The 25,567-nt window shown below is 42.6% G+C and overlaps 2 protein-coding genes, 1 long non-coding RNA gene and 1 pseudogene across 8 annotated transcripts in view; 2 read left to right on the top strand and 2 right to left on the bottom strand.

Annotated features, from left to right (window-relative positions):
• The first annotated feature begins 1,187 nt into the window (after positions 1–1,187).
• Positions 1,188–16,270, top strand: Puf (ubiquitinyl hydrolase 1 puf). The gene is made up of 11 exons (XM_083079881.1): positions 1,188–1,643; positions 2,395–2,491; positions 2,950–3,295; positions 3,372–3,669; positions 3,739–4,482; positions 4,543–11,336; positions 11,433–11,623; positions 11,802–11,979; positions 12,101–12,267; positions 12,369–13,039; positions 13,108–16,270. The coding sequence occupies exons 1-11, from the start codon at positions 1,601–1,603 to the stop codon at positions 13,935–13,937; spliced, it is 10,359 nt and encodes a 3,452-aa protein (XP_082936007.1). The 5' UTR covers positions 1,188–1,600; the 3' UTR covers positions 13,938–16,270.
• On the bottom strand, positions 15,768–21,334 carry LOC145960446 (uncharacterized). Its single transcript, XR_014435362.1, has 4 exons — positions 20,755–21,334; positions 20,416–20,650; positions 17,860–20,290; positions 15,768–17,111 (listed from the first exon to the last, which is right to left on the bottom strand). It is a non-coding gene; the product is annotated as an uncharacterized LOC145960446 (long non-coding RNA).
• On the top strand, positions 17,847–23,642 carry LOC145960432 (transmembrane protein 245). 5 transcript variants are annotated; one of them, XR_014435359.1, is made up of 12 exons: positions 17,848–18,730; positions 18,824–19,780; positions 19,848–20,012; positions 20,082–20,280; positions 20,443–20,627; positions 20,701–20,801; positions 20,897–20,914; positions 21,033–21,335; positions 21,408–22,462; positions 22,551–22,673; positions 22,880–23,122; positions 23,267–23,642. XR_014435359.1 is itself a non-coding variant. In XM_083079906.1 (10 exons), exons 1-10 carry the CDS (start codon positions 18,215–18,217, stop codon positions 21,589–21,591), a joined length of 2,550 nt encoding a protein of 849 aa, XP_082936032.1. In that variant the 5' UTR covers positions 17,847–18,214; the 3' UTR covers positions 21,592–22,487. The 5 variants fall into 5 exon arrangements, 3 of the variants coding, with proteins under 3 accessions (XP_082936032.1, XP_082936029.1, XP_082936030.1); XR_014435358.1 differs by having other exon boundaries at positions 22,548–22,673; XM_083079906.1 differs by lacking the exons at positions 22,551–22,673; positions 22,880–23,122; positions 23,267–23,642 and having other exon boundaries at positions 17,847–18,730; positions 18,824–19,307; positions 19,386–19,780; positions 21,408–22,487.
• LOC145960173 (beta-mannosidase-like) overlaps positions 22,685–25,567 on the bottom strand; it is a 3,961-nt pseudogene continuing 1,078 nt past the window's right edge. Inside the window, exons 5-10 of the transcript XR_014435268.1 lie at positions 25,296–25,542; positions 24,492–25,216; positions 23,873–24,304; positions 23,514–23,720; positions 23,216–23,428; positions 22,685–23,150 (exon numbers count right to left, since the gene is read on the bottom strand). The product of XR_014435268.1 is annotated as a beta-mannosidase-like (transcript). The remainder of the gene's footprint in view (positions 23,151–23,215; positions 23,429–23,513; positions 23,721–23,872; positions 24,305–24,491; positions 25,217–25,295; positions 25,543–25,567) is intronic.

The raw sequence follows: 25,567 nt of genomic DNA, 5'->3' as shown, positions 1-25,567 counted from the left end.
GAAACGCGTGCAGCCCTGACGACCGCGATTGAAAGTTGATCCGAAAGCGGCTCTCGAGAAAGGGATGCGAAGGAATCAGCTGTCGCGGGCATCTGTCAAGCGCGACGTCTAATATAAGAACGTGAATCTCTCTCTCGTCGGTTCTTTCTCTCGTCTGATCCCTCGACGAATCAGCGATCTATAAATGCGATTGTTTATATTCAGATACATCAAAAGCGCGAAAAGAGAAATGGTAAAAGGAAATTATATCTTCTTCCTTTTTTGGAAGATGGTAAATTAAATTACGAAGAAAATAAGAGGTAAAATACATGGGCTTAATATTCGTTGTTCTTATCGGCTCGATTTTTTGCTTGATGTATTTGAATCTGAATGAAAAAGAGATGAGAGCATTGTTAGTTGTAATTTCTCACTCAGCAATATAACTGTTACATGTTATATAACTGTTACATAACATGTAACAGTTATATTGTTGAGTGGGAAATTACAACTAACAGTTATATAACAGTTATATAACTATGTTATATAGTTATATTGCTAACATATAACAGTTACATAACATGTAACAGTTATATTGTTGAGTGGGAAATTACAACTAACAGTTATATAACTGTTATATAACTTATGTTATATAGTTATATAATTTATTTAGTGTTGGGTATTATATATTTTCACGTTAACATTGCTGGCTAATCGTATCAAGTAAACAAATTTAAATAGTACCCCAGCAAACACCAAGTAACATTTATATAACTGTTAGTTGTAATTTCCCACTCAACAATATAACTGTTATATTACTGTTATGTAACAGTTACATGTTATATAACTGTTATATTACTGTTATGTAACAGTTACATGTTATATAACTGTTATATTACTGTTACATAACATGTTTTTTGTTGAGTAGAAAATTATAACTAACAGTTATATAACTGTTATTTGATGTTTGCTGGGACACTAGCGTAATTTACGCGATTTATATTTATTCAAGCAAATAAAAAATATACATTCACGACTCCACGTGATACGAGAAAAGAGAATAGCGCAGTTAGGAATAAGGAGGAGCGACAGGTGGATTGATCCTTGGATTCCGCGATTTCATCGCGATTCGCGATCGCTTCCGGGAAAGTGCTTGCGAGCGGATTTTTAAATCTCGACGCGCCCCGCGATCCAACATGGCGGCGATCAGCTGTGTTCTGTCACAATAGACACTCGCCTCGGCGAACGTTGGATAATTAATTAGCCTAATCTGCGCGGCGTGCGCCATACATCGCGATCTTTCCCTCGATCGGGGTCCTCGAAGGTCCTCGAGGTCTCGCTCGTACCTCGTACATCGCTCGGTCCGTCCTCTATATCTTTTCTTTCCCTTCCCCGCGACCCGTCTTCGACGAGGCGTCTGAAGTGAGCGCCGAGTGGACGCGCAGCGCAGCCTTGCCGCACAAAAGCAATATGGTGGTGATGGTCGGGGACAGTCGAGCGAGCACGGGGGATGTTTAATAATATTGTCACCGTTGCTGCGGCGAGACGTGGATCGGTGACGAGCGCGAGTGATGAACTTGACGTGACCGAGAGCCTCTCGCTAGGCTGAAAGGACCTGGACACCATGTGCGATGTGTGCGTCGACTTTCACGATCTTCTGCTCTCCTGTAAGTGCGAGTATCGTGCGTACAGTAGCGCGCTTCCGTTCCCGATTCTTAACCTATCCCACCCGAGACTCGCGGATCCCCTTGAAGAACAGGTCCTCCGCGAGGGGAGGGTCGTCCTCGAGGAGCGTCGTCGACGAGTCCAGGTCGGGAGGCACCTCTCGCGCCGGATCTCCCTCTCGGGCGAGATAGGAATCGCGGAATAGCGTCTTATAACCTTAGTTTGGCTGCCCCTTCGATGGCCAAGAAAGTCCAACGAGCGACTTCTTTTAGCTTCTTTCAGTCTATTGTATTTATTATCATCACCTTCGAGTGAATTTCGTATTTTTCGATTCCTCGTCCTGATCCTTGGATCGGGCTTCCCTCAGGATTCCTTCCTAAAATCGAATTTTCGAGCGACACGTGTTGGAATATTTCATCAACACGGTCTTCAAATATTTCCCGTTGAAGTTTGTATTCTTTTTTCGATAACTCTGAATTTGTATTTTTAGAGTCACTCGAACACAGAAGATATTTACCATCAATTGGATCATTTTGGAAAATCGCGCATAATGTTAATTAATGTTAATGAATGAAAACACATTTTTTTGTGATTTTTGGAAACTGTAAATTTATTTATTTATCAAAACGAAAAATGCAATAGAAAAATATATAATTTCTTACAAATATACTTTTAATTTACATTACATTAAATTACTTTTAATTTGCATTAATTAAGTTTTTGATTTCCATTTCTAACGTTTCATTTTTTCAGATGACGAACGTTCGTCGAAGGAACAGGATGCACTAGCGACGTTATGCATAACGGACGTCGACACGACATTGCATTATGTTAATCAATGGGTGCAAAGGTGTGTTAATTCATTCGATCTCTTTTCTTTTTATTTTTTCAAAGACTGCAAAGATGAGATCCTCAAGTAAAAACCGCTACGAAACAATGCAAAGAAATTTTCAAGACTACAACAATATTTCCCACGTGTAGAAATTTATCGATACTTAATTTATCACGCAGATAAATTATCTAATCAGTTATCTAATCATTAAAACAATTATCGAAATTTATTTAAATTCTAGATAAACATGAATATTTTTGGTGAAAGTGAATCGCTACAGTGATTTTACTATAATAACTATTTTAGTGAATCACTGCTACTATAATAATGAAAGAATCTAATCAATTTTATTACAAAATGCTTATTTTTTTGATTGATTTTATTGCAAATGCTTTTATTGCTTTTTAATTGATTTTATTGTAAATATTTAGATATGAAATATGTTTACATTGTAACCCTTTCTTTCTCTTTTCCAGGCAATGTATGTGCTGTTATCGTGAAATTAAAAATTTTGATCGGTTTATAAGACTAACTCAGAGCATCGTACTCTGTACATTGCAACAGTTACAAGTCATACAGCAAAATGAAGATGTCGCCAAGGAGGCTGTTGAAGAAGGGAAAGAGGAGGAAGAGAAGAATAGTAAGCGAAAGTCCAGCGAAAACGCAAGTGATGCACAAGTGGAAGCTCAGACGAAACAGAGCTGGTCGCAGCAGGATAGGGAAAGATTGTTTCATCTCCTCTCGAAAATTTTTTTATTAAACTTTCCTCTCTATATCGCTATGAAACACGGCGGTGTAATCAATCCTTTAGCTCCTGTCAAGGTAAGACTCTTGTGCGATTTACAGATTATGTTGCTGTCCATTACACACAACATTGAATCACTTTTATAACTGATAGGACGAAGGTGGCTACTGCGAACCGCACGATCCCGAGGTGCCAGCGCCTTTGATCCGTGCTGTATCTATATTTTGTCATCAAGGAGGCTTTAATTTGATGTCCGCTTGTTTCGATATGGAAAGCACACTGCCTGTTAGCCTTGCGCATTCTATGGTTGCAGTTATTTGTAATCTCAAACTTTGGTTAAACTACGGTAGCGTCATTCAACTATTTATACCATTACGCAGTCGTGTTATGAAGTACATGTGTCGGTTAGGGGACAAGGAATTGCGTACTCCTGCTGTCAGGACAATGGCAGGTGCGTTTATAAAGTTAAAAGACTCTCAGATTCACACGATTCGCATTATTTTTTCATAAACCTTCTTAGATTTCATGTGGAGCGCGGTGAAGGATCCAATAGACGCCGTTTTACCGAGCTTCGATCGCGATGGGCTCGACTTGGCATTTAAATACTTTACTAGTACAACTTTGACTATGAGGCTGGCTGGTGTAGCTCAGATAAACGCTCACATCACGGCTTCTAACGAGCTCTGCAACAGCGAGACCGTTGCCGAGGTCGAACAAGTGGGCCATGCGCTTGCCGCTTGGTTGACCGAGAACAACATCATAGCTCATATATTCGGACCAAACTTACACGTAGAGGTTATTAAGCAGAGTCACATTATATTAAGCTTCCTAGCCATGGAGGGTAGAATTACGTCCTCGGACATGGACACTATGTGGCAAGCCGCGCAATTGAAGCATTGCGGCCGTCCAGTTTACGATCTGTTGGCACCCTTGGTCAAACATCTGGCTCCTACTCCTGTACTTCATCTATACTCTTTGCTAGGAAAACTAGAACCTAAGGATCACACGGAGCAAAGTTTGTTCCTGGCGTCTGCTTTGATCAAATTTATCTGGACGTCCGGTCGTTCGGCTTATCCGAGGGGTCTAGTGATGAAGAACAGGGAAATTTTGAGAAGTACCAGTGGAGTTGGTGGAAGTAGTAGCAGTGATCCGAGTGGTATGGACGGTAGCAGTCCGGAAGACGATGAGGAGGAGCCTAGTCCGACGCTGTCCGATGGACCGTCGCCTAGAAAGCAAGCAAGGGCCGATAGCAGCGATGGTGAAGGTACGTAACTTTTTAAATTAGATGCTTAATATTGTTTATGCATCTGTTGTATCTTTATAGGACATTATAAAGGAAAGAATCTGACGACCACTACCATCGAATCGAGTCTTAATGAAATCGAAGACCTGAATTCTGAGAAATTTGATTGTAATAGAGAATTGCCTAAAGATTCATCGGCGAGTGCTATTCGCGAGGATATAAAAAATAAGCAGAGCGGATCCGACGCCGAAGCGGACACGGAGAAATCTAACACTGAGGAGATGTTTGTACATGAGAAGAAAAAGCGAAAGATCCTGCGCAAGCGAAAGAGACCGCAAAAGCGTTCTTTGAGTGCCGTTGAGAAAGCGCTAGAAGCCATCGTCGGTCAAGATGATAATGTGAAATCCAAGGATTTGCTCGTAGATACGAAAAACAGAACGGAAGATGTGCCAAACAGCAGTCTGGACGTGGGCGCTTTAACTTCTTTAGATGAATCAAAGAGCGTCGACGCGTTGGACCGCGTTAAGCAACAAGCGATAGCTTTGGACCCAAACGACCAGCAAGTTCCAACCACGGCGGCGCTATTGAGACGCGCCAACAAGAATAAATACATGTCTATAGTGGGTTACAACGTGGATCGAGCGGCTGACTCGGCGGACAGTTCGCACGACGAGGACGACAGCGATGTGGCGGGCGTTCTCGCTGCCGCGGACGGTCCTGGTGCGGTGATATCCGAACTTGCCGGATTAGTGCACGCCACCGGTCCCACGTTCCTGCCTTCAGGTTTGGATGAGATGCTCTCCGACGAAGAAGGTTCGTACAGCAGCAGAATATCGAACAAGAGTGAAAAGAACATGGCCGACTTTGACGGCGAGGAAAGCGGTTGCGAGGAAGAATTGGCACAGTTGGCGGCGCGTCATCTAACCGCTATTCAAATGCAAGCCTATCATCCTCATCACTCACACTCGGCCATGACAATTAGAAGATCGGTTTGCCAACCGCCGCAAGTGCGAGCTGCGCGGCAAACGGCCACTAGATTGAGCTCGCAATTTAATCTAGATACAGTTTGTAAGCCAGGTAATACATTGCTGTGGGATCTTCTTCAAGATGACAAGATTGGGCAGCTAGGCGAAGGCCTAGCTTTGGAGGCGGAGAAAGCCCTGTGCAACCTCTTGTGTTTTAACGTCGACCGCTTGATCCCGATGAAATTCATAGAAGGCTGCTTAGAGAACTTGGCGACTAATCATTCCGTGGTTGTATCTCTAAGATTGTTACCAAAGCTGCTCGCAAGCTTCCAGCAATTTGGTGCGATGGACGCGCATACGATTACGACTTGGGCCGATCGTGAGCGCGGCATGATGAAACATTTCTTCAATAATTTGAAGACGTACACTAGCACTGGACCGAAGAGCAATTTGTATTCGCATCAGACGGAAATACAAGTCAGACTACAATTTCTATCGTCAATCTTCTCGCCTTTAGGTTCGCCCGATTGCTTTCGCTTGAGTTTAGAACAAGTAGATATATTATGGCAATGTTTATCGCAAGATCCGATCTGCGCGGATGAGCTCTTCAGTTGGTTGCTCAGTCAAGCAAAATCTACGGAGCAACATGCCTTGGGAATGGATACACTGAAACATTTATGCATGCGCAAATTACCGAGCCTCCCACCGGAAACTATCAGTATGACAGGCCTAAGTCTGTTTCAGCAATTGTGCAATTTGGCGCGCTTGGCTGCGGCGCATCTGGACAGACCATTAAGAGATGTGGACTCAGTAGGTATGGACTTTTTGTGGCGGATCGCTTTGAAAGCGAAAAGTACCGACGTCAGTATGGCAGCTATACAGTATCTCAATGGCTATTACATGTCGCGACAGCTGACGCAAGAGGCGGAGTTTGTTTCCCAGTGCATGACGCATCTCGCGGCGGCCAGCGCCGATCTTGAGAGCAATGAAGAGGCTAGTTTGCGCTGTATACAGCGCGCCTTGCTCCTGCTGAGGACGCATTTGGAAGCTTTCCGAAAACGCTACGCCTATCATTTGCGCCGCTGGGTGTTGGAAGGCAGAGGCGTTGCCAGCCAATGCTACGTAGCTATGAATACGTCTGAGAAAGGCCAACAATTGAGAATCTTTGTGCAACCTGCTGGTATACCGGAGAAAACGAGTTTCACTCTTCTCAACACCGATTACGTGGCAGATTTGCGAGCTGAAGTAGCCAAATGGTGGGACGATACGCAGAATACTCAAGAAAAATCCGCGGTTTCTGCGAATGCCACCCAGAATGGCGGCTCGGTTTTAGGATCGTTGCTTACAGATGGTCCCATCAGAATGATCACTCAGGGGCAAGAATTAACTATCGACTTTGACGAAAAGACCTTGCAAGAAATGGGCTTCAAGGATGGACAATTGGTATTTATTTCACCTGGTGCCAGTAGAGGTAACGGTGGCGGTGGTCGTTGCAGCAAACGGGACATGGATTCACCCTCATTATTACCACCTCCTCCTAGAGAATCGTTGCCAACCTTACTGTTACTTCGACCGCAGTACTTTGAGCAACTATTTACGCTAATGAGAACACTCAGCGCTATGAAGACGACCGTGAAGGGTGGGCAAGAGATACCTCATACGAAGGCACAAGTACTCTCGAGGAGGGTTTGGGACACGCTTACTCTGTTACCGACGAGTCCAACTTTATTGCGAGGTTTCCAAAAACTCGGCGAGACATCCCTTCAAGAATTACTCGACCCGGCGAGTCCGCAAAAGCTGATGTATTCCCTTTACATAGTCGAGTCTTTGAGTCGACGAGGTACGACGAGTCAACCGTCATCGAGCAACTCTACCGCTTCATCAACCGTTGCGTCGGCTCATCAAGGTGGCGGAGACGCGGACGACAATCAGGATGACAAGGAGAAAGACGTGGCTTGGTCCACACTGTTTGTACAACACGGTGGACTCCGACATCTCTTCGATATCTTTATGTCAGGTTGTCTGGAGCAGGGAGATGGCAGCGAATGGCAGCAAGATTGCCTCGCCAGTTTGTTGAAGCAACTTTGTCATCTGGGCGTCGTAAAAGAGGAAAAGAAACGCAATAAAACAGACAAGCCGCTGTTGGTGCCCAAGCTGAGCGAGGCAATGCTGAGAATGATGAATGTGGATACAGTCATGCCAAGGATAACGAGCATTTTAAACGACGCCTCATTACCACTCGATCCAAATCATTACAAGACCGGACTCTTTGGACGATCACAAGTGATACATTACGCCATGGCGCTGTTGGTTTGCTGGGTGCACAGCAATCCGACGGTACGACAATATCTCTTCTCCTCGTCTGAGCCTTTTGGGAAAACATGGCTGCGTAGACTGATACTAGAAGATCCCGAGCCAGCAGTGAGACGCGAGGTATGCACGGCTCTATACAAACTATGTTTAGGTAGCACCGGTGTGGAGGATGACAACTCGGAACAGATGCCGGGCTTGATAGTACCCATGTTAAACACTCTGCTGGAGCATCTCGTGATCGCCGAAGCTATGCAACCCTCTCACCGTAAACCGGATTTGCCGCTGCATCTGCATCCAGTCCTGGACGAGGGAAAGGAGCCCTATGGACCAGCTTGTAAGGACTACTTTTGGTTAGTATGTCGTCTGGTGGATTCTTTGCCGGACGAGGCGATTCGAGAAAGCACGGACGAGACTTCCGGCACGACTATAGATCTTGAGGCGTTGGCTATTCGCGTGATCGACTCCGTGCTTGATCGGGAACACTTGGAGACGCGGCATAACACGGTGGAAGACGACGCTTTGGTTGGATTGATTAATCTCACGTGCAACATAATGACGCATAACCCTCCCTGCAAACAGGAGAAGATCGGACAGAATCTGTTGGATCAAGTATTCGACTTTCTGTTTGCCTTGCCGAATCCACGGAGCAAGCATGTGCCCAAGTGTAAGAGCCAAGCGTCCAGATCAGCCGCTTTCGACCTTCTGGTCGAGCTGGTGAAATCGGCGCCTGATAATTACAGAATACTGCACGAGAAGTTACTTGCCCAGCACCGTCCAGGACCGCATTCTCCGTATCCGTGGGATTACTGGCCCCACGAGGATGGACGCTCCGATTGCGGCTACGTAGGCTTGACGAATCTTGGCGCGACGTGTTACATGGCCAGTTGCATGCAACATCTGTACATGATGCCGCAAGCGCGCGTCTCCATCCTGGGCGCTGATTGCAGTCGTGCTAACAAGCATCAGCTGACCTTGCGAGAACTGCAGAGAATGTTTGCGTATCTATTAGAGTCCGAGAGGAAGGCGTACAACCCGAGGAGCTTCTGTCGCGTGTACACGATGAACCATGAGCCGCTGAATACTGGCGAGCAAAAAGACATGGCCGAATTTTTCATCGATCTCGTCTCCAAGTTGGAGGAGATGACCGCCGACCTGAAAAACTTGGTTAAGACGCTGTTCTGCGGCGTGATATCCAACAATGTCGTCTCGCTCGATTGTGAGCACGTTAGCAGGACCTTGGAGGAATTTTACACCGTCCGTTGCCAGGTGGCGGATATGAGGAACCTCTACGAGAGCTTGGACGAGGTCACGGTCAAGGATACGTTGGAAGGCGACAACATGTACACGTGCTCGCAGTGTGGGAAGAAGGCGCGCGCTGAAAAACGAGCGTGTTTCAAGAAACTGCCTCATATATTGTGCTTTAATACGATGCGCTACACCTTCAACATGGGCACCATGTTGAAGGAAAAGGTCAACACGCATTTCAGCTTTCCTCTTAGACTGGATATGTCTGGTTACGTCGAGAAGAAGCTCATGCCGCAGCACTATCAGGACGAGAAGAAGGCGGTGTTGTCCGAGAAGAGAAAATCCGAGAACGATGGACACTCGCGACCCTTACTGGTGGACGACGTGGAGGAGGAGGTACAGGAGGAGGAAATGGAGCACTATCAATACGATTTGATCGGCGTGACTGTTCATACGGGGACAGCGGACGGTGGGCATTATTACAGCTTTATCAGGGATCGTACGTCTCCCAACAAGGACAAGTGGTTCTTGTTCAACGACGCCGAAGTGAAGCCGTTCGATCCGAATCAAATCGCGGCCGAATGCTTTGGCGGCGAGATGACCAGCAAGACGTACGACTCGGTGACGGACAAGTTTATGGACTTTAGCTTCGAGAAGACCAATTCGGCGTACATGTTGTTCTACGAGTGGTGTGCCGATCCCGGCGAGCAGACAAAGGAAGAAGAAGCTACCGTGTCGAGTCCCACCGCTGATAACAGTACCGATAATAATAGCGGACGACCGTCATCTTCGTTGGTACGCAATAACGTCAACAAACTGCCGCCGCTGGAGCTCAACAAGGAGCTCGAAGATTGGATCTGGCAGGACAACATGCACTTTTTACAGGATAAGAATATATTCGAGCACACGTACTTTGGATTCATGTGGCAGGTATGCGGCTACATCCCGCAGACGCTGCTGTCCGTGCAGCCGGACATCACGGAGATGTCCGCGGAACTGTCGACGTCCTTCTTTATGGAAACTTTCATACACGCCAAGGAGAAACCGACGATGGTGCAGTGGGTAGAACTGTTGACGAAGCAATTCAACGGGTCGACGGGCGCTTGCGCGAGATTCCTCGAGCGGATGGCCGGCGACTCGTGGTGGCCTATTCAGATTCTAGTCAAGTGTCCTAATCAGATGGTCAGGCAGATGTTTCAGCGGCTCTGCATTCACGTGATTCAACGATTGCGCGCTACTCAGGTGCCTCTGTATCTTCTCTGCGACGAGGAGAATGATGTCAACACTGTGGGCACGCGATCCTGCGTCACGCGATTCGTCAGAATGTTGCTGTCGCTCATGGAACACGCTAAGCAGCACCTCAAGCATCTCACAGAGTACTTTAGCTTCTTGTACGAGTTCAGCAAGATGGGCGACGACGAGGCTGTCTTCCTTATCAGGGTGCAAGCCATCTCTACGATGGTGAACTTTTATCTCGGACACAAGACGCACGAGTTCGTCGACGCGGTTAGTGAAGAGGAGGAGGAGGAGGAAATCGTGACCGTGCCTTCGGAAAAACTCCGACCCGCGTCACTGGATAAGATGATTATGTTGATTGCCTACTTGGTCGAGCGCAGTAGAGGGCAGGATCATAGATTGGCCTTGTCGCCGGCGGATCTGAGCGCCGTGGCAGGTGGCAAGGGCTTCCCCTTTTTGTATCAACAAACGCGGGATGTTATTAATCTCACTCAGACCAGAAACTTGATTCAATCGTTGTGTCGTTGGAACGATAGACTGGCGATACACGTCGTCACGATGATATTCCAGGCGATAATGAAGCACACGGACGTGTGTCAACCCTTCTTCAAGCTATTAACGCTTTTGACGGAGAGCTCGGGACTAAGCGGGCTGCCCTGCATGACTCAACTGATCTTGGGTAGAGTCTGGGAAGCGGCGAGAGTCGCTCCTCATGGCGCGCTCGAATGGTTGGCTCTCGCGGTGACGAGGAGCAAGCTAGCGCACGCCTGGGTGCTGCAAGGACTCGACACGTGGCTGCAGCACTTCCTCCTCGAGCACTCCAATCAGAGAGTTCGTTCGGCCGCAGCTTTTCTACTGGTGTCGTTGGTCCCGTCTACGCACTTTCGACAGGGTTACCGTACCGCTCATCGGCTCAATCTGGGCTGCAACTCGTCCAGAGAGCTGCAATTGTCACCGGAGGCTACTCTGATACTGCATCAGATATATACGGCGCTCTTGAGACTACTGCAACCCGCGCGACATTACATCGACATACAAACTCACGGTACAATGAAACTCACTGCCTACTTTGCATTGCTCACATACTGCGTAGTCTCCAAAACGGAAAAGTTAATGGTGAGTTAATCCTGGCAATCTCTCTTGCAGAGCAAGAGAGAGAGAGATCTAATAAGTCTAAATGAATAAATAAATCTCTGATTGCTTCATTCACAGTTCGGGCAGTATCTTAATGACCTATGGACGCTTTTCCACCCGAAGCTTTCGGAACCGAGTATCCCGGTGCATCACAACAAGCAAGCGGTTCTCTTGTTCTGGTATCACGTCTGCTCCGATTGCCCAGAGAATGTCGCTATGATACTCCACAATCCGCACATAACTAAGAATATTGCATTTAATTACATATTGTGAGTATCACACACTTTCTCATGAAAGAGATGTATAAAAGCACGTGTGCAACATGATGTATTATTCAGCCTGTATATCATTTCAAAGGTTGTAATCAAATGCAAAGAATTAATATTTAAGACACATGAGAATTAATTTTCTTTTTATATTTAGCAATTTGCATCTTGTTCATTGTAGAGCTGATCACGAAGACCAGGATGTCGTGCTATTTAACAGAGTTATGTTACCCGCTTATTACGGCCTCTTGCGACTTTGCTGCCAGCAATCGCGCACTTTTACAAGACAATTGGCTGCGCATCAGAATATCCAATGGGCATTCAAAAATATCACTCCTCATCCTACTCAGTATTCAACCGTAAGCTTTTCAGAGAATCACTTATTAAGCGTAGAGGTTGACATTATTCGGATAAATTTTTATCTAATTTATTTGAATAACATTTTGTTCCAAATCTTTCCTCAAATTGGTCTTTTCACAGGCGGTGGACGAACTGTTTAAACTGATGCAGTTGTTAGTCGCGAGACATCCTGATCAAACGGAACAAGAAGAGGCGGAGATCGCATCGTTCAGGAGAGGCACGCTATCCTCTTACTTACAAGGGCTCGACGGTCGTTCATGCTGGGCAACTCTCATCTCTGCCTTTCGGTATCATTATAACGATTATAATTGTATCTTCTACAAAAAACGTGAGAGAATGATATATTTTAATATTGAGATTATATCATCTAATCTTTTCTTTTTTTCAGGATTCTTATCGAATCGGACGACGATCGTTTATATGTTGTTTACAACGGTGGCTTGAGCATGGCCCTCGAAGCATTTCACATGCTACATATAATGTATCACGAGGCCACAGCTTGCCACGTTGCCGGCGACCTGGCCGAATTGATCGCCATTATTGTCGAGCTTGTGCGATGCGTTCGTACCGCGAGAGACGGACCGGATGCTAGAAACATTCTCGCCAACTGCAAAGAGTGGCCCGATATACTTCGCAAGCTGGCAACGTTACTAAACACGTACAACCCACCGGACATGAGAAACCTGGCTATAGATCTTTTAAAAGAGCTCGTAATGCTCGTTCCTGCCGAAGCAATACTGATCCTAGCGCCATTACTCTCGCACTGCCACGCAGCTCTTCAGGAATCCCACGCCGCAGTCCCGCCCGGGCCGTATCTTCCGCGAAGATCCACTCCGCCTGGGAAGATGCCTACCAGACCCGCCAGGCCCATGGTGCAAATGGCGGTGCCTCATTCTCAGCTGGAGGCGTCGAAAGGAGTGGATCCGGAGTACGATAGCGCCCTGCTTGAATTTTACTTACCTTATCACGAACTAATAGATGTCATGTGTAGATTGGCGATAAATAACGATTGTATGACGGACGCGTTAGTGAATTTGAGCGCTATGCTCGGTTTCGAAGGTGAATAGTGATACAAACTAAACGCCACGCAAGAATAGCGCGAATTCTAATTCATCTTATGTTTACAGGTGTACCTTTGCACTTGGCTCTGTTTCCTAGGTTGTGGTTAGATGTACACGCCGCTACACATATAGACAGAAAGCATATAGCGTCTCTCCTATGTTCTTCCTACACGGTAGATTACGTAGACGCAGTGTTGCTAGACGAGAGATCGTCGTTAGGAGTGCCGGCGATACACGCTTTTCTCAAAACTTTCTTTCCCAAGCTGGCCAGTCACGTGCTGACCGAGCAAACGTGTTTGCTCATCGACAACTTGGTCAGCTCGTTGACGGCGATGGTGGAGGCGGTGGACGTCGAGGCGTCGGCGCACAGGTTGACCGGAGACCTGCGCGCCCTGGCTCTCGTTTACAGCAGCAGCACAAGACTGAAGCCATCCTCCAGCCTGTTGCCGGCTCTAGAGACCCTGCTGTCGCGAACACGGACTATTACGGTGAAGGAGAGCCGTTCGTCGTCGGAAGTGGAGTCGCCTTCCAAGCGGCGTAGATTGTGCGGCGACAGTGAACCGGTCGACAAGGAACTGTGCGCGCCGATCAACGATATCGACATGGAGAACAATATCTCCGAGGCGGAGATGGACAAGGCGGACGCGGTGAACGATACGATGTCTTCCGATTCCGGGGACGACAAAGCCGCCACTGCCAGGCACAAATCGGGCAACGTTCAGGCGGAGACGATCGCCACCAGCGGCGCCGTCTCGCCGCCGCGTCTGGTTACCACCGCCAACAGTTGTACAAATCAGTTGCGCTGCTCGTTGACCAACGTCTCGTGGCTCGAGATGCTGGAGAAGACCATTGTCGATCTTCAAACAATCGTGCAAGTGCAAAGCAAGAGTAACTAAAACAATTACGACAGATACATAGGCAGATATACTGAAAGCAACGCTGCTACACGAATAACGGGACATACGACGATCAGTTCTACGACGTGTAAATGTGTGTGATCCTTTGCGCCGATAGAGTTTACGCTCCTGTGTGTGTTTGCGCTCCTTTGAAATCGGATATAACTTGATTCACAATATGTATCGTATGTATGTATCGAGTTCGACTGCGATTTACTTTCCAAATATAGAAGAATAAGATATATTTTCGTTATTTTTGGTGACTTAAGAGTTACGTTAAGTTCAAATATATAAAATCGGGAGATCGTATCATATACATCCGGACTCTGTATAATTTTTTTCATCCGCACACGTTCGTTAGTGCTGTGAGATAGATTACTTGTCTCTTTGCGAGGACTTGATACGAGCACTCTAACGTGCAATATACTGTACACCGTTCAGTATTCAGAAAACGCAATTAAATATGAAGGATGTTATGAATATCTTAAAAGGCATTTCTTTAAATCTCGCTATCTCAACAAATTTTATTGACGCTGCAAATTAATTTGATAATTTCGCGCTACGCTTATGTACGAAAGGAATCACAGGGTTTAAGAAATCGTTCAAGTAAGGACAGATGAGACGGTACGTTTGATCGTTGGCGCAAAAATTTCTTTTGCGTCCCTCTTGTTCGTTTTGTTCATTTTTGACACACATGAAGCCTATGTCTCGAAAAATATTAATTTTCAGAAAGAATGTTGAAAATAAAAGCGCAGCATTCATTTTAGACATTTGTTCTCTGGAGCCATTATCCTACAAATTTGTCACGTGTGTAATTAGATCTCTTATTATTCCGTCGATATTCGTCAATTTTAGATAAAGATTCATTGAATTTTCAATTTTTCAAGCCAACTATTTTATTTTCGAAAAATAAGAAATTAATATTAATTTTTTATTTCCATCTACGCGCACAATATCTACTGTACATTATTACTAGGAAAGAGAGATAAAAGAGAATTCACTGATACATATTTATTACGGCAATTTTGATGCAGTATCTATACTACATGAAAAAAAACCATACAGCACATTGTTGTAACATTGCAGCAATATTGCGGCAATATTACAATGTTGCTGCAATATTGCTATAATGTTGCTGCAATATTGCTATAATATTACTGCAATATTGTTGTAATATTACAGCAATGTTTTGTGTTGTATGGGACCTCGTAATTTGTACGGAGCGTTAAAAGTTCAAGTTCTTTATGGATTAATGTAAGATCTGATGATGAAGTTTGTTAGTGTATTTATTTATATTATTCAGCGCTTCGACGAATCGAATGTAAGCTGTTTTTTTTTTCATTTCGCGCCGCTTAATTACGCCTTTTTTTACCCGACAAATGTCTCTCAAACTTTTGTTGCAAGCGACCGCAACTTTTCTACAGTCGCCAGCCGGCTCTCTCTTGCGTTGAAACACGTTTACATAAAAATCCACAGAGACATCTCACATCACGAATGAACAGAAAGTCGCGAGACATTTTCAACAAGCTGAGCATTCGAGCCAAAATGTATTTATTCCCGACTGAAGATCAGCTGGAGTCACTTTTTCATGGCGTTCCCATAATCGTCGAGCTTGCCGGATAATGGTACTAAGCGTCGTCTAATTATTAAAAATCACGCTGCTTCTGCATTGCAGTTGTACCTTGGAGTGAAATATATGATGGAAATGTGTATAGTGTATGAGAGGGAGAGGTTTATATAATTTCTCGCCTGTCATCCGCGATATGACTGCAATGACGGATCAGGAACTCGGAGGAGAAAGCTCACGGAGAAGATGCGCGTGTACAGATATGCTGGTCGACTGTTTAATAGAAAACTTTTTCCGCATTAATAACTAACGCTCTCGTTCTCTAGATGTCCCGTAAGCGACTTTATATATGTATATGTTGCCGAATCCGAGGAAACAGAAGCGTTCGATAGGCTCGTGCACGACGATAAAGCAAGTGTCCGCTTGATGCAGTGTATATTATCTTAAATGTGTCGCTACATTTGATGTACTTGTAACGAAAATGAAAAGAACGGAAGAAATATCGGCTCTCTCTCTCTCTCTCTCTTTCTATTTTTTCTCCACAAAAAAATGCGTTCATTCTAAACTTTAATTAACGATGTAAACTTTAATTAACATGATTATACGATGAAAAAAGCGAGAGAGGAAGGGGATAATAAACAAGATAGATAAACTGTGGAAAGTGTATTTAAAATGAGAATCGCAATTAAAGTCGGCGATTTTTAATTGCGGTTAGATTTATATATTTAATTAATTCTTTGTAAAATAAAGAGTCGATATAAAACAATTAACTTTAATTAATTTTAATAAATTAATATTAATTTTAATTAAATTAATGCGCGATCAATCACGTCGACGTCAAATATATAAACGCAGGATTTCCACAGTTCTATGGCGAATATCTGCTTAATAAAAACTCCGTTTAAACTGTATACACGTGTATATAAAATATTAATATTAATCATTAATATTTTATATAAAATATATGTAAAATATTTTATACAAAATATTAATATTATCGATATTTTATATCTACGTACACCTTGTACATATATATACGATTCACTTGAAACAGCGAATTTTAATTTTGCAAAAAATCCGAAAAATCATTCACACATCAATAATGCATGAAGAAAAGATAGAAAGAAGAGCATTTACATATTTCAACATTAAAATATGATGGCACACGTAGCATATTTGTGCTCTCGTTGACTTTTGACACTCTCGAAATATCGGCACCGATTTATGAACGGTGCACGTTTGAAGATAAAAGGCACTCGCGACGACGAGAAAAATGTTTATCAAGACTGTGTAAAAATTTTTAAGCGCACATTTTTAAGCGATACATTGAACTTTTTTTTTCCGTTTTTCATTTTGTCCATCCCAGCCGCGTAAATCGTTTCTGTCAGGGTTTGTATCTTTGGCCATGTGTCCACGTATTCTCGTTTTACCTATTCATTATTCATTAAGATGTATAGTTTTTTTTTCAAGCGATATATAATATAATAAAAGTCTCTTCATTTTAAAGTGAAACATCTGTATTCTGCCGTACATCCTGTCAGAAATATAGGACTAGCATCTTGAAGATGGAGTCGTCCGATTGTTGACGATGAGAAAAAAAAGTGATTCTATAAAAAAAAAAAGTAAGAAATTTAATTTAAAATTTTTTCTTTATACACATTTATAGCTTTATTTTTCGGAAAATCCGTTTTTGGAAATTGACGAGTAAAGTTTCAAGTTTCTTTTGAACAAAAAGAAAGCGATAGAAGCTTTAGAAATTTTCTAAGAAATAATGATTGGAAACATTAAAGAAACATTAGAAAACCCAGCAAACGCCAAGTAACATTTATATATTGATTAGTTGTAATTTCTCATTCATAACTGTGACATGTTATGTAACTGTTATATAACAGTTATATTGTTGAGTGGGAAAAATTATAACAGTTATATAACTGTTATTTGGTGCTTGCTGGGAACAAAAACACCAAATAACAGTTATATAACTGTTAGTTATAATTTCCCACTCAACAATATAACTGTTACATTAATAGTTACATAACAGTTACATAACAATTATATAACAGTTACATGTTGTGTAACAGTTACATAACAATTATATAACAGTTACATGTTGTGTAACAGTTACATAACAATTATATAACAGTTACATGTTATGTAACAGTTACATAACAATTATGTAAATGTTACTTGGTGCTTGCTGGGCAGGATTTTATGGAAATTTTATGTATTCAGGAGACAATATATATGTAAATATGGAGAAAACAAGTTGTGTAGATTCAATGATAAATTTTTTTCAAATTATATAAACATTTTTCACACTTGCAACGAAACATTACAAACTAAAATAATTCTCACCTCAAAAATAAAAGCTAACATTTTCTCCTTCTCATTTTGAAATTTCAATAAAATCGGGTTCTTTTTTTCGTCCATCTTTTCTCGCCTACTTTTGACCTTTTCTTCGACCTACTTTATACATATCGTGTCGCAACATGAGTAGCGTCAGCCGCAATCAGCTGATATCTCCTCAGTGCTAGTGTCTCCAGCAGGAGGGTTCATCGCGACGCAGCGTCACTTCTTATTTTCCCGACTGAAATGGGTCTCTTCGTCGTTCGTGTTGACGACGACGCATCGGAAACGACGTAAAGAGCGTGCTTTTGGAAATAAGTCAAGCATAGATCGTGCCTATTGACGCGCATGATTACCTATAATCATGGACAACGTCCGCTCGCCGATGGATAACCTCTTCAACATGCTGTCGGGCTTCAGCGCGGGTCACGAGAAAGCCCTGAAGCAGGGGATCTACAACGCTGTCGCGCTCTTCCTCCTGTGCCTGGTCTCGGCGGCGGGCTATGGCCTCTACATCATAATGAGTCCCTTCATCAAACCCCTGATCTGGGCCCTGTTGTGCGGTTCCGTCCTGTTCCCCTTCAAGTACTCGTTGGCCACGACGGTGCAATCCTGGTTCGCCCAGGTGGAAGCGTCCCAATCCCCCCTGATCGTCAACGTCAGTCTGCTGCCAGTGCACATCTTCGACAATATTTCTGAGAATCTGGGCTCCTTTCTATGGACACGTGTCAAGTATATCGTTGGAATTGTGTCCCTGGTGCTGGCGACCCTAGGTGTCTATCATTACACTCCCAATGTCTTGACCTGCCTCGCCTGGAGGATGTTTCAGGTGTTCACCACCGTCTCTGGGTTCTTCATCCTGACGTGCAACATCTTTACGGTACAACTTGCCTTAATTTTCTATCATTTATATCTGTCACCCAGGTTGACAGAAGTATCTTCTCGGATATTAATTGGGTTTTGTGTCCTACAGGTCTCTGCGATACTCGTCGGATACCTAACGATACTGTACATCTACTGGACGCCATCAAACTCTAACCAGTTTCGCTACATGTCCTTTGTAATCTGGTTCATCATCACCATGTATCTCTCGAGCATGGCGGGGACTTATCGAGTCCTGGTCTTTGCTGCTTTGCAAATCTTGTGCGCTATTGGATTTATTTACGAAGTGGTATTGATTATGGAGAGTCAAGAGCTGAACGGTAGGAACTTGACGTTCTCGGAAGCCGCGCGTTTCGCCTTAACGAATAATTTATTACCGAGTCCCCAGGAAGAAATACCATCGGGGAGCGATAAGACGCAGATGAACGATCAGATTCTAGAGGAAGAGAGTCCCTCGGATACGCCGCTTCGTCCCGAGGAAGAGGTGAGGAAGCCAGCGTCGAAATTCGGCATAAAGTCAATGTCTCTGGATGCAGACGTTGCTCCGTCCTCCGCGTACAAGCCACGACCTGCGTGTAATGTACATTCTGTAACGCCATTACGCAACCGTTATTTGCTCAGCAAAATAAAGGAGGACTTACGAATGTCTCTAGATATGCAAGATGACGAGGTCGATACCGACAAATATATGTATGGAGCGTTGTACGCGTGTATCGCTATGCTTCTCTGGAAGCACAGGTGGATGTCGCACATCCTAGTAATCCCGCTGGTGTATTATATCGTCAAGCAGGTGGGTGGTTATTTCGGTTTTTGGGAAATGATACGCAGACGCTGCGGTTCGACGATACAAGCGGCCAGGTCGTGGTGCCTGGAACGACATCAGGCTCTCATACCCTCCAACATCAGAGGTCTCTATAAAGTGAGCATTATTGTGGACGAGAAACTGAGGAATGCTCTCAATGCGTCCGTCAACGCGGTAGCGACCACCTCTGTGATACTCGGACTGATCGTCTTCACCACTTGCGCATCTATTTTCATAACGATACAGGTAAAATAAACACTTGTCGATTCATGAATTTGTACGATCGATTTTGCAGCATTCGTTCTGTTTATAGGTTTACGCGGAAGGCTTGCACCTCGTTCAAGTGACAGGCGAAATATTGAATTCCTCCTTGATGAACAATCCTGATATTGATTGGGTCCCAGAGAAGTGGGAAGAATCTGTCAATAGCGTTTTAGACAACGCTTACACTTATGGGCGAAGCGCTATATCCGAAGGAGTAAGAAATTTACTTTTTTTTTTTACTCTTCTTCCTCGCGCACGCTACAAGTTTACTTCTTTCATTCAGATTCGAGGTCTTGTAAAAGACCTGGAACCGTCCAAGGCGGAGCAAATGGAGAGGAAATTCTTGGAGCTTTGGGATCGTCTCTACCAAGCGTGGATGATGTCGAATACGGATCCAAATTTCGTAGGTCCTGTTGTAGACACTGTATCTGCAGCTAACGCTTGGGAGAACTTCAAGGAAAGCTTCGGGAAAATGCCTCTCCGTGAGTGATTCTGCATCAAGAAATTTATGAAATTTACATAAATGGTCCATTGCTTAGATCTCTGATTAATTTTTATTTTATAGAACTTTTTATATAATAAATAATGTGGATCATTTTATACATTATATTTTATACATTATATGTGAAATTGTTTTCTTCCAGATCTCTTCAACATGACAAGTATACAGAATTTTGCCAAGGAAAATATTGGTATTTTAATGTCAGTGCTTGATTCCATCTGGAGCATCGTCAAGGGCAATATGTCTGTGATATTGACAATATTTACAGAGCTGTTCTACATCGTGCTCATGAGTGGATCGGCTGTATTTAATTTTGTACTCAGTACGGTACGCACGACGTATTTTCGAAACTTTTAATGTCAAAAGAAAAGATGGAAAATGTAAGAATTTTGTATTTCAGGTAGTCTTTTTTACGACTCTATTTTACTTGCTCAGTTCTAGTGATAAAACTTACAAACCCATCGAGTTGACGACAATGTTCAGTCCCATTAGTTGTCACAGGTAAATATACATCTGATATCTCGAATTCTGTATTTATTTGTATGCATGGGAGAATTTTGAATTTTACAAAAATATCCATCTTTATTTCTAACAAGCACAACGCACGTGGAAGGGTAAGTTAATCTTCATGTAAAAGCAGGAGATTAATGTTTGATTAACTAATATGATTGTGTGTGAAAAGTCGATTATTTTTCACGCGACGAAAGAGCATACAATATTAACTTTCTTCAGATTCGCCATCGCGTTGCAAGAGGCGGTAATCGGGGTGTTCGCGGCGACCTTCAAGCTCGCCTCCTTCTTCGGCATGTGGACGTGGTTCATTCACAACTTATTCCAAGTGAAGATTGTCTACTTACCATCGGCCCTCGCGACTATGCTGGGCGCAGTTCCCTTTTTAGACGCGTACTTTGCTTGCATTCCAGCTACGATAGAGCTCTGGTTCACCCGCGGATCAATGATCGCCATCCTTTTCTTTCTTTTTCATTTTCTTCCGTGTAACATAGTAGTGACGGAATTCTATAAGGAGATTAAAGGGTAAGACTGCCGCATAGTATGCAAGTTTTAACAAGTCTTCAGCCACAACACACATTTTTTTTTAAATTTTAGTGGTGGGCATCCTTATCTGACAGGTCTATCGATAGCAGGTGGAATCTTCTGTTTAGGCGTAGAAGGAGCAATCTTTGGGCCTTTGCTTTTATGCTGCATCATGGTCATCATCAATTTAAGCCGACGTTACTTGCATTCGCCGGAGGAGGAAGTTATACTTCCAGCGTATTCCAGCACACCATGATACGGGTCGAAATAACGGTACGCTTTCGCTCTAACAAATTAACTTACCGCTTCATAATATTGCGAGCTACGGGCTTGAATCCCTAGCTTTTATCTATAAGATCCAAAGTTTTATATCAAACGTTTTATGAAAGTTTTGATGGTTGGACTAAATGTAAGTATACACATGAACGTGTAGAGCTGAATCCAGATCAATCGATGAATGATATCAACGAATATCAGCGAACGTGAAGAGGAGTTAATTATTAAATATTTTTTACATCCTTTTATAAAAAATAATTTTTTACAAAGTTTGTATATAATTTTTTTATAAACTAATTTTTTTATTAAAAATACTAAATAAGCTTCTCCGCTGATGCTCGTTCGCTAATACTCATTCATGATCGTTTATATTCACTTTTGATCGATCTAGATCCGATAAAGCAAATCCATATGTGTGTGTCACATGTGTATTTTTATGTGATAAAAGAACTAACAGGGAAAAATCTCAGCTTACGCTTATTAGCCTTAGAAATATATCATACACGTATATAATTGAAACGATATTATTTTTTTAATCTTGATGTAATCATAATTTTTTTTTCTTTTGACGAAATTTGGTTTGAAGCGACAATACATATTTATAGTCTTCCATCATCTTTGATTGAAAATTCGATAAATCTGGCAATCATACATATATGAATTTCATTTATGTATTATATTTAAAAAAAATGTATTATATGTATCGATGTGTTTTTGTTTCTAATATATCGATTAGTTTATGTGCACAACAAACAAAAAATAAGTTTTAAGATACGATACCGACTTCAAGACTAAACATGTTATGCGTATTTTTCATATCAAACGTGTAACCAAAGAGATATGTGTTTATGGTAAATAAATTTTCTCAATGTTTAATGCGCGTATTGTGCGCTAAATTATGGTTTATTGAAATAATCGAAACGCAATCTTCAATAGCAGCGCGATGTCCAACTTAATGTCCATGATACTTGGTGGAGCCGTAATTGTGCTTGTTATCCTTATCGGATTCGAAATTTATTTACACTATGATACTTACTTTCCATCAAGGACGGTTTGAAGAAAGTACGATATAATGCAATGAAACAGTTTATTTATATCGGTAAAAAGTTATGCGTGCGACAAATTTATTAAATATTTTTAATTATTAATTATATATTATTAATTATCGCAAAACAAGTAATTCTTTAATCGATGCCTTATTCATAGCTAAATCGTAACAATATATCACGCGTATGATTAATATTAATTTTTCTGTTTTTCTAAAACAGAGTAGTCGTCATCAAAATTGTCACGTGGATTATAAATGTCGGACAATGTTGTGAGTGTCGTATATTTCCGTAACAATTCCACTGTGGTCTCTTCGTACGCAGAGAAAATAATTAATTTTTTCTTCGTCTCGAACATGTGGAAACCATTTTCAGAAAAATGGCCGCGTATAATGCCCGTTTCTAGCCACACGAAGAGCGCTATATTGTCTGTCGATAATTCAACATGGAAATCTATATAAGGAGGTACGCCGACCTTATATCCAATTTTCACCTGAAACGAGAGATATCTCGTGTTAATCATTTCTTCGGCAACTGCAACATGTCAAATATCGATACCGATGATTTGCTTATGGTAACATTGGCTACTGGTATATCGGCATTTTTTAGTGGACCAGGATATACATAATGGACTGGTGCCATTAATTCATGATTTTTGAGAGATAAAGTGACTATGCAAGATTTCTTGGCGGATTCCCATGATCCGCAACCAACTTGATTGAGAGATTCATCTAACTGGAAAGACGTAACTCTTATGGCTTTATTGGGTTCCTGAAAGAATATAGTCATATGAATATTTACACATATAAATTGCGCGTATACGCACTATTTTTTCTTTTTTTTTGTCGATATTTACTATGTTAATATTATTGAGGGATCTCGTGAAAAGAGGTGTTACAGATTTCCTGTTGTAATAACGAATTACCACTGTAAAATTTTGACATCGAACGCAATTTATCAGATACAATATATATCGAGAGCCTATTGGAAGTGGACAAGTGCGATGTAATGATAAGAGGGTAGAAGAAATCTTCTTTCTAATAATGAAGCATCTTCCAGCGACCTTCGACATTTGTAAATATAACGCAAATGGAGGATTTTCAAACGACACTTGTATTAAGATTCAAGAAAATTCTCTCGCAAGTTAAATCGCGCTGCAGAATATTTCAAGTTATAGCTACAAGATTATCATATACAAAATGTCTTTATTTATACCTATCGAGGACCATGAAGGGGCTTGCCAGATGTCGTTGAGCTGCCAATAGAGAGCCCCCATTGTCATACCTTCGCCTATAGAGTTCACCTCGGATTTGGCCTGTCTGTAACTTTCCGTTTGTATCCTCATGGAAACGGCTTGATTGATGTGACTGAGATAAACATAATTCGCGAAATCTCGGACGCTATCGTTACTCTGCGGTATAATAAAGTTGCGTGAGATCAAGAACTGCATGTATTGATCGCCGAGTGGCATATGCTGTCGGTGTTTCACAAAATCACTGTTCACGTGAAGATCATCTTTCGCGTTTTCCATAGCGGTATTTAGCGTGTACATTGATGGCCAAGACTGAAACCCATACTCGGAGCAAAATCTTGTCCGAGGATACTGAGTGATGTCCCATCCGTTTCTGATATAGTTATAATAGTGAACTGGAAAATATAGGTAAAAGTATATTTATCGCTTAGCAAATGTGTTCTATTGATATATTAGTATAGATATCTCAAAAACGATACATTCCCGGTTATTTTGGCAAATGAGAAAAATGCTTATCTCTCGAAGAGATACAAGAAATACAAGAGTATTCGATTTAGTTATGAGATATTCTGTATATATTACCATCCCCGAAGAGATTTCAGTAAGGATCTATTCCGGTGTAATTGTAAGTTTTCTCGAGCACTCCGTTGCCCGGACTAGATACGAGGAAGGGTCTTACGGGATCTAGTCTCTCCACTTCTTTCTTCAACAGATCCACATAAAGTTTCACGTAATCTTTTCTGTGGATCTCAGCGGATCCGGTGCCGTACCAATTTCCAAACAGCGCCGCTTCGTTCTCGTTATTACCGGCCCAAAGCACGATGCTCGGGTGGTTCTTCAATCGCATCACGTTCTGCACTATCTCCTGTTGAACATTCTCCAGGAAGTCCCGACTCGTGGGATACATGGCGGATGCGAACATGAAATCTTGCCAGATCATGATCCCGTATTCGTCGGCCAAGTCGTAAAACAATTCCGACTCGTAGACACCGCCTCCCCATACTCTCAGCATGTTCATATTCGCTTCTAGCGGAAAATAGCAAGTGTCTGATGGTGTCTTCCTTCGTGCTCAGTTCGGGGAAGATGCTGGCTGGGACGAAATTACTGCCTTTAGCGAAGATCGGTACGCCATTCACGCGAAAGTAGAAGCTCATCCCCTTTTCCAGAGGTTCCTCTACCAGCTCCACCGTTCTGAAGCCCACGCGAATCTGTTTATGTAGTACACTCTGTTCCGTTATCACGATGGTACTTAAATTGTACAGATGTTGGACACCATAACCGTTTGGCCACCAGTTCTCAACGGCATCCTTATTAAAAGGGGAATGTTAGATTGTTGAAAATATAAAAGTTGTTACGTATTAATGATAATTGTGTAGAGGAACTTACTGCAGGCACGATTAGCGAAATGTTTACGTATGTGTCGCTCGATTCAAGCCTGACATTAGTAGCATTACTGATGGGTTTCGCTCTCGAAATGTGCAATATCGACGCTACATGACAATTGATCCACCTTAATCTTGACACATCGACAAATACTGTAACAAGAATATCCCAAGTCTTCTCCTTTCTGCGTATGTCAGTTGTAACATCGTAGATCCATATATCATTTGTAGAAATCAACTCAACATCTCGTCTGTAAACTTATGTCTTATATTATA

This window comes from Camponotus vicinus, unplaced genomic scaffold, assembly GCF_025532165.1.
Source record: "Camponotus vicinus isolate PSW18456_S1 unplaced genomic scaffold, iyCamVici1.0 SCAF_10, whole genome shotgun sequence".
NCBI lineage: Eukaryota > Metazoa > Arthropoda > Insecta > Hymenoptera > Formicidae > Camponotus > Camponotus vicinus.
This window is presented reverse-complemented; position numbering and strand designations above follow the sequence as displayed.

What these genes read in the sequence shown, in the direction of transcription:
- Puf (XM_083079881.1), top strand. Translation starts at nt 1,601, where the DNA reads ATGTGCGATGTGTGCGTCGACTTTCACGATCTTCTGCTCTCCT. An exon ending in ATCCTTTAGCTCCTGTCAAG is followed by an intron (nt 3,296 to 3,371) that starts GTAAGACTCTTG and finishes TATAACTGATAG; the next exon opens with GACGAAGGTGGCTACTGCGA. An exon ending in ACTCTCATCTCTGCCTTTCG is followed by an intron (nt 12,268 to 12,368) that starts GTATCATTATAA and finishes TCTTTTTTTCAG; the next exon opens with GATTCTTATCGAATCGGACG.
- LOC145960432 (XM_083079903.1), top strand. Translation starts at nt 18,215, where the DNA reads ATGGACAACGTCCGCTCGCCGATGGATAACCTCTTCAACATGCTGTCG. An exon ending in GAAGCGCTATATCCGAAGGA is followed by an intron (nt 20,013 to 20,081) that starts GTAAGAAATTTA and finishes TCTTTCATTCAG; the next exon opens with ATTCGAGGTCTTGTAAAAGA. An exon ending in TTCTATAAGGAGATTAAAGG is followed by an intron (nt 21,336 to 21,407) that starts GTAAGACTGCCG and finishes TTTAAATTTTAG; the next exon opens with TGGTGGGCATCCTTATCTGA.